Consider the following 16299-nt stretch of genomic DNA (forward strand, 5'->3'; position numbering starts at 1 on the left):
GGTAAGTATACTGCTCCCCCGCTCCCCACTACTACTATGGCAACCAGGACTTTAATAGCGTCCTGGCTGCCATAGTAACACTGAACGCATTTTGAAGACGGATCAGTCTTCAAATGCTTTCAGTTCACTTGCGGTGTTACGGATCCGGCGGGCACTTCCGGCAAATGGAGTACACGACGGATCCGGACAACGCAAGTGTGAAAGAGCCCTTACCGTGGACTGATGAACAGCAAGGCTTTTGGAGATACTTTTATAACCCTTTCCAGCTTTATGCAAGTCAACAATTCTTAATCATAGGTCTTCTGAGAGCTCTTTTGTGCGAGGCATCATTCACATCAGACAATGCTTCTTGTGAAAAGCTGTCACGGAAGGTGTACAGGAAACAAGACAATGCAAAAGAATCTATGACTCACTGGATCCAAAACTAAGGAACAAAAGGGAGACCCCTGCATGAGACCTGGCACTCTCCCTGACTGCTCAGCCTATGCGAACACCCCAAAGGTGGATGATCGCATATCCTCGTACCTCGACTATATAATACCTGAACACCCTACAATAGTGAGGGGACACGACCACCGGCTCCCTACACTAGACACGGAGGGAGTCAGGGTCATCTGGGATCCAGCAAACAGAAAATCACAAATGAATGTACAGCACTTATCTTGTAGAAGACTGGGAAATAGGAACAGCATGCACACATACTCCAGGAAGTTGTATAAGCCGCACACTAATGCATTATGGGGAGGAATTTAAAGGGATGCAATCAGTCCAACTACATGACAGCTGAGAGAGACTAACGAGATGAGGAACTGAAAACCAAAACAAAGAAAACTCAAGGAGGAGGTTCTGAAAGGCTTCTGTCAGAGCTTCTCAGCTGTCTGGTTGTGACAGTACCCCTCCCTCTACGAGTGGACTCCGGACACTCAGAGCCAACCTTCTCAGGATGGGACCTATGGAAAGCCCTGATGAGAAGAGTGGCCTTAATGTCCGTCACTGGGACCCACATCCTCTCCTCAGGACCATAACCCTCCCAATGAACGAGGTACTGGAGAGAACCGCGGACAAGACGAGAATCCACAATCCTAGAGACCTGAAATTCAAGATTCCCATCAACCATAATCGGAGGAGGAGGCAAAGGCGAGGGTACAATGGGTTGAACATAAGGTTTCAATAAGGACTTATGAAAAACATTATGGATCTTCCAAGTCTGAGGAAGATCAAGACGGTAGGCAACAGGATTGATGACAGACAGGATCTTGTAAGGCCCAATAAACCTAGGACCCAACTTCCAGGAGGGAACCTTCAATTTGATATTCTTGGTAGACAACCACACCAGATCACCAACATTCAGGTCCGGACCAGGCACACGTCTCTTATCTGCCACACGCTTATATCTCTCACTCATGCTCTTTAGATTATCCTGAATCTTTTGCCAAATAGATGACAAAGACGAGGAGAATCTGTCCTCATCAGGTAAACCAGAAGACCCCTCTCCCGAGAAAGTCCCAAACTGAGGATGAAACCCATATGCACCAAAAAATGGTGACTTATCAGAGGACTCCTGACGGTTATTTAAAGCAAACTCAGCAAGGGACAAAAAAAGAACACCAATCCTCCTGATTCTCCGCCACAAAACAGCGCAGATATGTCTCCAGATTCTGATTGACGCGCTCTGTCTGGCCATTCGACTGCGGGTGGAAAGAAGAAGAGAATGACAACCGAACCCCCAAGCGAGAACAGAAAGCCTTCCAGAATCTGGAAACAAACTGCGTGCCCCTATCAGAGACTATGTCTGAAGGAATACCATGCAATTTGACAATGTGATCAACAAATGCCTGCACCAGCGTCTTAGCATTGGGCAAACCAGGAAAAGGGATGAAATGCACCATTTTGCTAAAACGGTCCACCACCACCAGAATCACAGTCTTCCCCGAGGAACGAGGCAGGTCCGTTATGAAGTCCATGGACAGATGTGTCCAAGGACGGGAAGGAATGGGTAAGGGAAGGAGAGGACCTGATGGCCGTGAATGAGGGACTTTGGCACGAGCGCAAGTCTCGCAGGCTGCCACAAAACCCTCAACCGACTTACGAAGCGCAGGCCACCAGAATCTCTGAGCGATGACATCCAGTGTGGCTCTTGCCCCTGGGTGCCCAGCAAGGACCGTATCGTGGTGTTCCTTAAAAATCTTGTGTCTTAAAGCGAGAGGCACAAACAACCTCCCATGAGGACAAAGATCAGGAGCCTCCGACCGGGCTGGCTGCACCTCTGCCTCCAATTCAGGAAAAAGAGCAGAGACCACCACACCTTCAGCCAAAATGGGACCCGGGTCTTCAAAATTCCCACCTCCCGGAAAACAACGTGACAGGGAATCTGCCTTCACATTCTTAACCCCAGGGCGGAACGTGACAACAAAATTAAACCTTGAAAAAAACAAAGACCATCTGGCCTGTCTCGGGTTCAGACGCTTGGCTGACTCCAAGTAGGCCAGATTTTTATGGTCAGTAAACACGGTGATAGGGTGTCTGGCTCCCTCTAGCCAATGGCGCCATTTCTCAAAAGCCAACTTGATGGCCAACAATTCCCTATCTCCCACATCGTAATTTCTCTCTGCGGAGGAGAGTTTCTTCGAGAAAAAGGCACACGGTCGCCATTTGGCAGGAGAGGAACTCTGAGACAAGACCGCACCCACACCCACCTCAGAAGCATCAACCTCAACTATGAAGGGTAAAGAAATATCAGGTTGTACCAGGATGGGAGCGGAAGCAAAACTCTCCTTGATATTAGAAAAGGACTTACTCGCCTCTACCGACCAGGAAGAAAAATCTACCCCCTTTCTGGTCATATCAACAAAAACAAACCCTCCCATGCAGGCTGAATCTTCTATTGTCAGAGGCAATCAACTCCAGCTGCATGGGCTCCTGCTCAGAAGGGGCTGACAGCGACTGAGACCCCTGCGCACAGAATGAGACTGCTGCACTGTCCCGGGACTGAGTATGACAGGAAGGAGAGATCTCTCCTCTCTCTCTCTCTAAGACGCCTTTCAATACGAACGGCCTGAGACATAGCAGAGTCCAAGGAGATAGGCCTCTCATGAAAGGCAAATGCATCTTTCAATCCCTCTGAAAGACCATGGCAAAATTGACTTCGGAGTGCAGCATCATTCCAACCAGTATCAGCTGCCCATCTCCGAAATTCTGAACAATATATCTCTGCGGACTGTTTACCCTGGCATAAAAGACGTAATCTAGACTCAGCCAGAGCAATACGATCCGGATCATCATATATCTGACCCAGGGCTAAAAAGAATTCATCCACTGAACGGAGGGGCTGTGCCCCCTCCGGCAGCGAAAAGGCCCAGGACTGAGCGTTACCCCTGAGCAGCGATATAATGATCCCCACCCTCCGTTCCTCATCACCAGAGGAATGGGGAAGAAGGCGAAAATGGAGTTTGCAAGCCTCTCTAAAACGCACAAAATTCTCACTACCCCCGGAGAACGTATCCGGGAGCGAGATCTTAGGCTCAGAACAAACTCCATGAACGCAAGCTGAACCGGTCACTTGAAACTGAGAAAAAGTCTTACGGAGATCAGCTACCTCCAATGAAAGACCCTGGAAGCGTTCAGCCAAAAGTGAAACCGGATCCATGCTTGAGACGGTTTTGGCGGCTTATAATGTCACGGAAGGTGTACAGGAAACAAGACAATGCAAAAGAATCTATGACTCACTGGATCCAAAACTAAGGAACAAAAGGGAGACCCCTGCATGAGACCTGGCACTCTCCCTGACTGCTCAGCCTATGCGAACACCCCAAAGGTGGATGATCGCATATCCTCGTACCTCGACTATATAATACCTAAACACCCTACAATAGTGAGGGGACACGACCACCGGCTCCCTACACTAGACACGGAGGGAGTCAGGGTCATCTGGGATCCAGCAAACAGAAAATCACAAATAAATGTACAGCACTTATCTTGTAGAAGACTGGGAAATAGGAACAGCATGCACACACACTCCAGGAAGTTGTATAAGCCGCACACTAATGCATTATGGGGAAGAATTTAAAGGGATGAAATCAGTCCAACTACATGACAGCTGAGAGAGACTAACGAGATGAGGAACTGAAAACCAAAACAAAAAAAAATCAAGGAGGAGGTTCTGAAAGGCTTCTGTCAGAGCTTCTCAGCTGTCTGGTTGTGACAAAAGCAAACCCAGAACTGGTGTGTGTTTTTTATAGGGCAGCAGCTGTAACCAACACCTCCAATCTCATCTCATTGATTGGACACCTCACTCCAATTATCTCTTGGAGATGTCATTAGTCTAGGGGTTCACATACATTTTCCACCTGAACTGTGAATGTTTACATGGTGTGTTCAATAAAAACATAGTAACATGTAATTCTTTGTGTGTTAATAGTTTAAGCAGACTGTGATTCGGGTGCTGTGCATCCCACACAACTTGATCCAACGTGTATAGACCCTCTATCCACATATACAGAAGCACTCCTCCTCTTCTTTTGTCTCGCATTTGGAATTCTCACCCGACCAGGCCCTTGGCTGTGATACGGAGCAGCATCTGAAGTGTCATAATGAAATACATTACATGCCTGCCAAGCTAGCCAGGTGAGTACCTGTCATCTGGGCACCCTCGACCTGCCTTACGGTACTCCCTATGTGCTCTCTCCCTTCTTCTCTCTTGATCCAATTATTGAGGTTTCATATGGCTAAAAAAACTTTGCTTTCAACCTGGCTTTTAAGTCCCTCCCACAAGCCATGGATTGGAGCTAGATGCTTGAAATTTAAATAATTTGCATATCTTAGTGACCTCTGCTACTACTTCGATACGCCTTAGGGCTTGTCCTTTTTGGTGCTGCAGTTTCAATGTTGAGTAGTATATGTATATCTCTTTATAATATTATATATATATATATATATATATATATATATATATATATATTTAGTAAGTTGTCTTCAGACTAAAACAATTGGCACACCTCAAGAAGCCACTCGAGCACGGTGGAAACAACCAGCTTTATCATCTCTTTCACAGCAATCAGTGTACTTTAAAACACAGGGTACAAAACCCTAGACCTTCAGGCTATTAGCCATAGAGTAGCTTCAGTAGTTCTCCCTAACTAATGGGACCAGGGTCTACCACCCAGTATGCCCAAAACACAAATACAATGGATATCATAACCTGGTCTCAGGTCCTGGCTGCCACAGGCCACCTGCTTCTTCCCCCAGACTGGGAGCACTATTGCAAGTAATTATGGTGTAGCACTTAAGAGATGAGTTGTAAGTTCGGCTCTGTGGACATATTTTTATTAAGTTTTTTTTTTTTTTTTAAGAAAGTGTTGTCTTGCAGCTATGCCGTCCTTGTATTTCTGGCGCAGGTATAAAAAATTGGGTCAGTTTTAGGTGTAGAAAATGTAAATCTACACCAGCAAGAGATCTAGCCGACGCCTCTACATAACTCTGGTAGATCCAAAAACTCAGTTCTTAATAAATGACCCCTGTACGTCCATGATTGCCAATATTGCGCCTTCCGGTAGTGTCACGCTCTAGTGTTCGAGGGTAACCCCACACCAAACATAGGAGGGAAAGGAAATAAGGCCTGGAAACTAGGGAAGGAAAATGGACACCTTCTAGTAAAAATCCTAATCAAAGTCCTGACTGACTACCAGTATGAACAGTAATCTGTAGTAAAGTGTGGAACCGCACTCTGTTCAAGGGTCACCGGTGCCAATCAAGGGCTTGTTATGCCGTTTATCAAAGTAATAAAGTATTGAGGCACTCAGGTTGAGATTTTTTTGCAATTCAAGTGAGGTTTATTTCATACTCTCTGCATCATCCATTTGCCCATGGCATATATAAGCGTCAACAAAATATTTCTGCTGCATCCAGCGCCCCAGAATACCGCTACCCACTACTCAGATAACATGACCACTGATGAAGGTCCACCGTGACCGAAACGTCTGGTCAGAAATATTTTGTTGACGCTTATATATGCCATGGGCAAATGGATGATGCAGAGAGTATGAAATAAACCTCACTTGAATTGCAAAAAAATCTCAACCTGAGTGCCTCAATACTTTATTACCAGTATGAACAGACCCCAGAGGTAGATGAGTTCATACACAGGAATACCTAAAGTCCTATCTAACCCTAAAGGACCCTGGTACTAATGACAGGAAGGAGACATACTTTTCCTCCAAAAGGAAGGATGAATGGGAGTCTCCCTAAGGCCTAATACAAAACAACAAAGAAAAGACTAAATACAAAGGGAAAGGTAACACTTAACTTCCAAGAAGCTATGGCAGCACCAGGAACTCAGCCGAGATCCGAACACCAGCAATCTACAGGTCCAACTGAAGCTATAAACCGCACAGCATTGTGGGAGAAACAACTATAAATAGGGAAAGTTAAATGAGCACCATAGCAACACCTGGAGGTTAAGGGTGTGGCCAGTACCAGAACCAACACAGATGCCTATTGATCCATAAGGTAAATATTGTTAGGATGAACACCATTTTGACTCTAGCATCGTTATTCTCAGCACATCGCGATGTTCGGCCGAACACCGCGTGTGCTCGAGCGCGATGCTCGAGTCTCCTCCTCGCACGTTTGTTGGCTGCTACACAGCCAATAAACGTGCGGGGAAGTACTGTCACTCACTGTAATGCCGTAGCCATGTTGGTTACTGGCATTACAGTGATTGGCTGGCCGGAACGCGTCATCGGGTGCTATATAGCACCCATTGACACGTGGTTCGGCTCGGTCTTAGTCAGCGCGAGCTGCAGCAGAAGGGACGGATAGTGTAGGGACAGGATTTTTATTTTATTTTTTTAGGCAGAGTTTAGTGTTGAAAAGTGTTAGAGACCCAAAAGTCCTTTTAAGGACTATTGTTTTATCTGGCTGCAATACATATTATTAGCGCAACCAATTGTTTGGCCGCTGCTGACAGTGGCACAACCTCTGCTACATCTGTTGTGTTACATTTGTGCATCCTAAATATCTGTGACATTCAGCGCAATTGTTTGGCCGCTGCCAATCCTTACAGTTTAAACACAAAAACTATACATTCAACAAACACAATGGCATTGTCTGTGACGCAATTAACAAACACAATGGCATTGCCTGTGACGCACTCAATAACAGAATAGGCATTTTCTTTGACGCAATCAACCAAATACAATTACCAAAACACAATGGGGTCTGCCTGTGATACAATTACCAAACATAATGGGCTAACTTAATCACTCACAGGCAGAAAACACACATTTTTCCCCAAAACACAGAAAACACCTCAAAACCCCACATATCCCCATAATGTATACATCCATATATAGCTCTGATCTGGGTGAACAACATATCCAAAAATCACCCAGATCTGAGCAGGGGTTCCCGAATTCCATGGAAGTCACATTTGGCCGACCGCAAGCATGGCTTTCCTGCCCAAAACAGTTCCACAGATTTAGGCTGTGCGGCCGGTCTACCTTCTCCTTCAAAGTTAGTATATGGGCCATAATCCTGAGGCAAGAGGCTGGCAAACAGGCCCCTCCAAAACCCAGTGGCGAGGTTATTTTCGCCACGCCCTCCTTCCCCCCCACCATGGAGAGTCTTGGCAAACAAGTGATCTCACAATTGGATATTCCGAGTAGCTCTTTTCATCGCCACTCCTTGATTTGGGCCTCTCGTCAAAGCCCGCTTGAAGAGGGACATGAGCAGATCTTGTGCACGGATTCCCAAACTCTTGAGCATCTAGTCAGAAGAAGATGACGGTGGGGAACGGCAATTAGTGTTTCACGAGGTGGATGATGATGATGAGACACAGTTGCCAATAAGACAACCGCAATTAGTGTCTCAAGAGGTTGATGATGAGGATGAGACACAGTTGTCAATGAGTGAGGTTCTTGTTAGGTCAACAAGTCAGGAGGATGACCAGAGTGAGGAAGTGGAAGAGAAGGTGGTGGATGATGAAGTCACTGACCCAACCTGGGAAGGTGGCAAGCCGAGCGAGGAGAGCAGTACAGAGGGTGAGGGATCCGCAGCACCGCAACAGGCTGGAAGAGGCAGTGGGGTGGCAAAAGGGAGAAGGCGGGCCACACCAAACAGGCCCGCAACTGTTCCCCGAAGCACCCCCTTGCGGCAATCTCCCTTGCCAAGGGGTAGGTGTTCCGCAGTCTGGCGCTTTTTTAAAGGAAAATGCGGACGATAAAAGAATTGTCATTTGCAACCTGTGCCGTACTAAAATGAGCAGGGGTGTGAAAACTAGCAACCTCACCACCACCAGCATGATCCGCCACATGGCATCAAAGCACCCTAATAGGTGGGCCGAACGCCTGGGTCCACAATCAGTGTCTGCGGGTCACACCACTGCCTCCTCTTCCCCTGTGTTATGTGCTGGCCAATCCCCTGTTGAAGACGCAGGCCCAGAGTCCTTCCACCCTGCACCTGGACCTTCGCAAGCACCATCAGCTAGCACATCCACTTCTGTGTCCTAGCGCACCATACAGATGTCCATAACACAGGCCTTTGAACGAAAGTGCAAATACCCAGCCACCCACAGGCCATAGCACTAAATGTGCACCTTTCCAAATTGCTGGCCCTGGAAATGTTGCCATTTAGGCTTGTGGACACTGAGGCTTTTCCGCAGCCTGATGGCGGCTGCCGTCCCTCGTTACTCAGTCCCCAGCCGCCACTATTTTTCCCGGTGTGCCGTCCCCGCCCTACACCAGCATGTGTCCCATAACATCACCAATGACCAACGCGGTTATTGGGAAGGTCCACTTAACGACTGACACATTGACAAGTGCTTTTGGCCAGGGACGCTACATTTCCCTGACGGCACACTGGGTGAACGTTGTGAAGGCCGGGAGCAAGTCATACCCTGGGATAGCACAGGTGCTACAGACGCCAAGAATTGCGGGCCCTACCTCCATCAGGATTTCCGCCACCACCTTCATTAGTGGCTGCCACCCCCCCCCCCTTCTTCTCCTCTACCCCCTCCTCCACTTCCACCTCTGAATTCTCATCTTTCAGCACCAGTCAGCCATCAGTCAGTAGCTGGAAGCAGTGTAGCACTGCAGTGGGGAAGAAAACAGGCTGTGCTGAAACTAATTTGCTTAGGTGACAAACAGCACACCGCCGCAGAGCTGTGGCAGGGTATAAGGGACCAGACTGAGCTGTGGCTCTCGCCACTGAACCTACAACCAGGCATGGTTGTGTCTGATAATAGCCATAACTTGGTGGCAGCTTTGGAGCTTGGCAAGCTCACACACATACCATGCCTAGCCCACGTGTTCAACTTAGTGGTTCAGCAGTTTCTCAAAATCTACCACAATTTGCCTGAGCTACTGGGTAAGGTGCGAGGCGTGTGCCCATTTCTGAAAGTCATCTACAGATGCTGCAGGTCTGGCAACGCTGCAGCAGCGATTGCAATTGCCAGCTCACCGACTGTTGTGCGACGTCAGCACGCACTGGAACTCCACGTTCCACATGTTCGCCAGGCTTTGTGAGCAGCAGAGGGCAGTAGTGGAATACCAGCTGCAACATGGTCGTCGCCTTTCCAGTCAGCTTTCGCTCTTCACAAGCGTGGAGTGGGCATGGATATGTGAGATGTTAGACGCAACTTTTAGGAATCAACACAGATGGTGAGCGGCGATGCCGCTATTATCAGCGTAACCATCCCACTTCTGTGTCTACTGAAACGCTAGCTGCTCACAATGAAGGCGGATGCTTTGCATGTGGAAGAGGTGGAAATGGGGGAAGACAGTACACAGGGTGATAGCCAGACCACCCTCAGTTCGTCTTCTCAGCGCAAATTGAATGATGAGGAGGAGAAGGATACGGTTGCCTCCGCTACAGAGGGTAGTACACATAGCAGGTTTATTTCATCTGTTCAGCGTGGATGGGCCGAAGAGGAGGAAGAGGATGAGGAGATTGAGAGTCATCCTCCTGATAAGGACAGCGAAGTCTTGTTTGTTGGGACTCTGGTACACATGGCTGACTTTATGTTATTCTGCCTTTCCCATGACCCTCGCGTTATACGCATTTTGACCAACACCAATTACTGGTTGTTCACCCTTCTTGACCCCGCTACAAAGAGAACTTCTCATATCTCATTCCTGTGGTGGAGAGGACTAGCAAAATGGTGCAATACCAGAAGGCCCTTGTGGAAAAATTGCTCCAAAAATTTCCAGCTGACAACGCTGGCAGCAGAGTACGCAGTTCCTTGGGCAACCGAGGAGGGGAGACGAGGGGAACACGCTGCAGTTCCAACAGAGGCAGGGCAACACTCTCCAAGGCCTGGGACAGTTTAATGACACCCCGCCAGCACCCTCACCCTGAGGCGTGGCCTAGTGTCACAAGGAGGGAAAAATTTTGAAAGATGGTGAAGGATTACATAGCAGGCCGCATCAGCGTCCTCAGTGCCTTACAACTATTGAGCTAGACACGTGGCACGAACTGGCGCTCTATGCCTTGGAGATGCTGGCCTGCCCTGCCGCCAGCTTTTTGTCAGAGCAGGTATTTAGTGCTGCTGGTGGCATAATAACTGATAAGCGCATCCGCCTGTCAACTGAAAATGCTGACAGGTTGACTCTTATAAAAATGAACAAGGCTTGGATTGCCCCTGACTTCTCTACTCCACCAGAGGAAAGCGGCTGAACATAAAGACACTTTAAATGTGGCTTTTATGGTGTATTGAATACACTGTATTCCCATGCACCCCTTCCACCACAAAAAAGGGTATATGCTTCAATCTTCCTTTTCTCATCCTCGTCCTCCACCATATCGACATGCTTATTAGGCTGCCCTCGCTCCTAATGTTTTAGAGGGTCAGCTCAGCAGCAGACCCTCACCCCTAATGTTTTAGAGGGTCACCAGCAGGCCCTCACTCATAATGTTTTAGATGGTCGGATCTGCAGTAGGCCCTCACCCCTAATGTTTTAGATGGTCAGATCAGCAGCAGGTCCTCGCCCCTAATGTTTTAGAGGGTCAGCTCAGCAGCAGGCCCTCGCCACTAATGTTTTAGAGGGTCAGCTCAGCAGCAGGCCCTCGCCACTAATGTTTTAGAGGGTCAGCTCAACAGCAGACCCTCACCCCTAATGTGTTAGATGGTCAGATCAGCAGCAGGCTCTCGCCCCTTTAGAGGGTCACCAGCAGGCCCTCACTCATAATGTTTTAGATGGTCGGATCTGCAGTAGGCCCTCACCCCTAATGTTTTAGATGGTCAGATCAGCAGCAGGTCCTCGCCCCTAATGTTTTAGAGGGTCAGCTCAGCAGCAGGCCCTCGCCACTAATGTTTTAGAGGGTCAGCTCAGCAGCAGGCCCTCGCCACTAATGTTTTAGAGGGTCAGCTCAACAGCAGACCCTCACCCCTAATGTGTTAGATGGTCAGATCAGCAGCAGGCTCTCGCCCCTTTAGAGGGTCACCAGCAGGCACTTGCTCCTAATGTTTTTGAGGGTCACCAGCAGGCACTTGCTCCTAATGTTTTTGAGGGTCACCAGCAGGCCATCAATCATAATTTTTCAAGAAATCCTTCATCCCGATAATCAAGTCTAAGGAGGGACTTAGATTAAAGAAAACCAAAAAAGATGTTCATATAAATGATCACTCGCATAAATCAAGAAAAGGAGGAAGTGAATAGTGATCTGGACTATTTAAGACGTAATTTTTACTTCTTATACATTAAAAGATATATCCCTCAATATTAATGAAAGATCAATGTGAATACAATTTTCCACCATCCCGCACACAAGGGACTCCTTGGAAACAGAAACAACCGTGTCCACACTTATACATTCAGTGTAAGACACTAAACGTAACAAGAGCCCATATGCATATCGGCTCTTGTTACGTTTAGTGTCTTACACTGAATGTATAAGTGTGGACACAGTTGTTTCTGTTTCCAAGGAGTCCCTTGTGTGCGGGATGGTGGAAAATTGTATTCATATTGAACTTTCATTATTAATATTGAGGGATATATCTTTTAATGTATAAGAAGTAAAAGTTGGGACTTAGATTAACCACTACCCCAGCAATCGCAAGGGAGTTCTATAGTTCTATACTTCTCTCTATAACTTAGAGGAAAAAGATGGGACCAGAGCCCATGAGAATTTCCACTTGCAGTCCCGCATTGATGACTTTTTAAAATCCATTGCCATTCCTACTTTATCTGCCAAAGATAAATCAGATCTATTAAAGCCGTTTACTGAGGACGAAGTTACTAAGGTTCTCCATAGTATCCCATCCGGGAAAAGTCCAGGGCCTGATGGCCTTCGGATAGTATACTATAAAAAATTTGCAGATACATTGATTCCACATTTTACTAAATTGTGTAACTCCATCCTGCGAGGTTCAGGGCTTCCCCCACAGGCCAAGGAGGCAAATATCACTATTATCCCCAATGAGGGGTGAAAGGGATAAAAGATCCGGAGGCTTGTGGAAGCTACCGACCGATCTCGCTCCCTAATACGGACTTAAAGTGGTGGGCTAAACTGTTGAGCCACCGCATGTCTGGCTTGTTACCTGGGCTTGTGGACGAGGAACAAGTAGGTTTCATGCAGGGAAGAGAAGGGAGACATAATATTAGTCGGGTGGTGAATGCTGTCATGCTAGGAAAAAAAATATGCCTTAACGGCCTTTGGTTTCCCACCAGAGTTTATAGCAGCTATTTTCTCCTTGTATTCAGCTCCCACAGCCCGCATTATGGTAAACGGAATTTTCTTGTGAAATTCCCAATAAGTTTGATGCGTCACATGACCCTCTTCCTATTGAAAAAACAAAAGTTGGATTCAAAATGGCCGACTTCAAAATGGCCGCCATGGTCACCACCCATCTTGAAAAGTTTCCCCCCTCACATATACTAATGTGCCACAAACAGGAAGTTAATATCACCAACCATTCCCATTTTATTAAGGTGTATCCATATAAATGGCCCACCCTGTACAATGGGACAAATAAGATATGCAAAACTACAACTCCCATCATGCTCAGACAGCCTACAGCTATCAGCCTACAGCAGGGCATGGTGGGAGTTGTAGTTTTGCAACAGCTGGAGAGCCGCAGGTTGAGCATCCCTGTGCTACACAATAGGCCGTCTATTTATCATGTGGCCCAATAACAGTCCAGTGTAAAGGGACTATAAAGACGCATTTACACAAATAGATAATCGTGTAGACGATTAACCACACAATCGCATTTAGAGATTTAAAGCCAAAAACAGACAAGCATCTTCATGCAAAGATTATGGAAAACTAAAACTTGCTTAAAGGGGTTGTCCGGGTTCAGAACTGAACCCGGACATACCTCCCTTTTCACCCAGGCAGCCCCCCTGACTTGAGCATCGGAGCAGTTCATGCTCCGATGCTCTCCTTTGCCCTGCGCTAAATCGTGCAGGGAAAAGGCATTTTTAGGAGTTCCGGTGACGTACCGGGGCTCTCCATGGGGCTGCCAGGAAGCCTGGTAAAGTCATCAGCACTGATGGGCGGGCTTTAGTGCTGCCCTAGCCAGTAAAACAGCTAGGGCAGCGCTAAAGCACGCCTATCAGAGCCGGTGACGTCACTGAACACACTGCCGGGCAGAAGTTTCCGCCCGGCAGTGTGTTATGATAAACAAAAGAGCCCTTGCCCTGCGCGATATAGCACAGGGCAAGGGAGCGCATCGGAGCATGAGATGCTCCGATGCTAGCCTCAGGGATGCTGCTGGGGGGAAAATAAGGGTATAACCCCTTTAATTGAGGATCATTCACTGTACTTAGACAGCAACAATTTAGACTAAAAATCAGGGTGCATGATGTCTTGGGGTAGTTTTGGAGCACCAGGAACTCATGATCCTTTTACATGATTTCAGCCCAGATTGTGTGACAAACAAGATTACCAATTAAGAGGACATAAACAGTGACTGAATTCGTTCCTTACATACAAATTGAGAGAACATGTGTATTTAGTCATGTCTGTTACCTGTTGATAAGATTGACCAGTGATCCTCCATCTTGATGCCCTTATCTCCATCTACTTGATCATAATGTGGGAAATTGTTATGTTCTTCTGAACCATCCTGTGGAAGAAGAGGACTGGGACATCTCTCTGGTGTTCTTATCTCTTCCTTAACTTTAGGAAACACATCCAGAGACTGAATTCATTCCTTACATATAAATAATGAGAGGACGTGTGTATTTACTCATGTCTATTACCTGATGATGTGAGGGGCCGGTGATCCTCCATCATGACGTACTTGTACAGATCTTTGTGTCCTTCTAAATACTCCCACTCCTCCATGGAGAAATAGACTGTGACATCCTGACACCTTATAGGAACCTGACAACACAATGATACAGTCATCACCCAGATCCCTTCATAACGTTACTGTATAATGTCCCAGCATTCCCAGCAGTGTCACCTCTCCAGTCAGCAGCTCAATCATCTTGTTGGTGAGTTCTAGGATCTTCTTTCTATTGATTTTCTCATGTATCAGAGGGTAAGGTGGAGGCCCCGTGATTGGGCTCAGGGTTCTTCCCCATCCTTCAGACACAGGGACCTGACAGCGCTCACTAGAGGTCTTCTTCACTACTGTGTAGTCCTGGTTATGGAGAGACACAGTAATAAATATCACTCCATACATCTCCAGAGTCCCTCACCTCTCCAGCCATGTCCATCTGTTAGTAACATACAGCCAGGTCAATAAATATTGGGACATTGACACAATTCTAATATTTTTGGCTCTCTACACCACCACAATGGATTTGAAATGAAACGAACAAGATGTGCTTTAACTGCAGAATGTCAGCTTTAATTTGAGGGTATTTACATCCAAATCAGGTGAATGGTGTAGGAACTACAACAGTTTGCATATGTGCCTCCCACTTGTTAAGGGGCCAAAAGTAATGGGACAGAATAATAATCATAAATCAAATTTTCACTTTTTAATACTTGGTTGCAAATGCTTTGCAGTCAATTACAGCCTGAAGTCTGGAACGCATAGACATCACCAGACGCTGGGTTTCATGCCTGGTGATGCTCTGCCAGGCCTCTACTGCAACTGTCTTCAGTTCCTGCTTGTTCTTGGGGCATTTTCCCTTCAGCAAGTGAAATGCATGCTCAATCGGATTCAGGTCAGGTGATTGACTTGGCCATTGCATAACATTCCACTTCTTTCCCTTGAAAAACTCTTTGGTTGCTTTTGCAGTATGCTTTGGGTCACTGTCCATATACACTGTGAAGCGCTGTCCAATGAGTTCTGAAGCATTTGGCTGAATATGAGCAGATAATATTGCCCAAAACACTTCAGAATTCATCCTGCTGCTTTTGTCAGCAGTCACATCATCAATAGATACAAGAGAACCAGTTCCATTGGCAGCCATACATGCCCACGCCATGACACTACCACCACCATGCTTCACTAATGAGGTGGTATGCTTAGGATCATGAGCAGTTCCTTTCCTTCTCTATACTCTTCTCATCACTCTGGTATAAGTTGATCTTGGTCTCATCTGTCCATAGGATGTTGTTCCAGAACTGTGAAGGCTTTTTTAGATGTCGTATGGAAAACTATAATCTGGCCTTCCTGTTTTTGAGGCTCACCAATGGTTTACATCTTGTAGTGAACCGTCTGTATTCACTCTGGTGAAGTCTTCTCTTGATTGTTGACTTTGACACACATACACCTACCTCCCGGAGAGTGTTCTTAATCTGGACAACTGTTGTGAAGGGTGTTTTCTTCACCAGGGAAAGAATTCTTCGGTCATCCACCACAGTTGTTTTCTGTGGTCTTCCGGGTCTTTTGGTGTTGCTGAGCTCACCGATGTGTTCCTTCTTTTTAAGAATGTTCCACGCCTAATGTTTTTGCTATCTCTCTGATGGGTTTGTTTTGTTTTTTCAGCCTAGTGATGGCTTGCTTCACTGATAGTGACAGCTCTTTGGATCTCATCTTGAGAGTTGACAGCAACAGATTCCAAATGCAAATAGCACACTTGAAATGAACTCTGGGACTTTTATCTGCTCATTGTAATTGGGATAATGAGGTAATAACACACACCTGGCCATGGAACAGCAGAGAAGCCAATTGTCCCATTACTTTTGGTCCTTTAACAAATGGGAGGCACATATGCAAACTGTTGTAATTCCTACACCGTTCACCTGATTTGGATGTAAATACCCTCAAATTAAAGCTGACTGTCACGGATGGTGTACAGGAAACAAGACAATGCAATATAATCAATGACTCACTGGATCCACAACTAAGGAACAAAAGGGAGAGCCCTGCATGGACCTGGCAGACTCTCCCTGACTGCTCAG

The 16299-nt window shown here is 46.7% G+C and overlaps 3 protein-coding genes across 7 annotated transcripts in view; 1 reads left to right on the plus strand and 2 right to left on the minus strand.

The window, feature by feature from the left end:
* Positions 1-16299, plus strand: part of LOC121004478 (oocyte zinc finger protein XlCOF7.1-like) — a 1216478-nt gene that overhangs the window by 882281 nt on the left and 317898 nt on the right. The window lies entirely within an intron of this gene.
* LOC121004516 (zinc finger protein 300-like) overlaps positions 1-16299 on the minus strand; it is a 734886-nt gene that overhangs the window by 567996 nt on the left and 150591 nt on the right. The window lies entirely within an intron of this gene.
* LOC121004488 (zinc finger protein OZF-like) overlaps positions 1-16299 on the minus strand; it is a 555846-nt gene that overhangs the window by 423830 nt on the left and 115717 nt on the right. For 2 of the 5 annotated variants that reach the window (XM_040436741.1, XM_040436742.1), the window contains exon 3: positions 14405-14584. The exons of 1 other annotated variant lie outside the window; for it this stretch is intronic. Coding sequence is in view for 2 of the 4 variants with exons in the window: in XM_040436745.1 (XP_040292679.1) it covers positions 13966-14115 (150 nt within the window). In the remaining 2 variants the exon portion in view is untranslated. Of the gene's footprint in view, positions 1-13965; positions 14116-14404; positions 14585-16299 lie in introns of all 5 variants that reach the window. 2 more of the 5 variants (XM_040436745.1, XM_040436744.1) reach the window with 1 other exon arrangement.

This window comes from Bufo bufo, chromosome 6 (assembly GCF_905171765.1).
Source record: "Bufo bufo chromosome 6, aBufBuf1.1, whole genome shotgun sequence".
NCBI classification, from domain to species: Eukaryota; Metazoa; Chordata; class Amphibia; order Anura; family Bufonidae; genus Bufo; species Bufo bufo.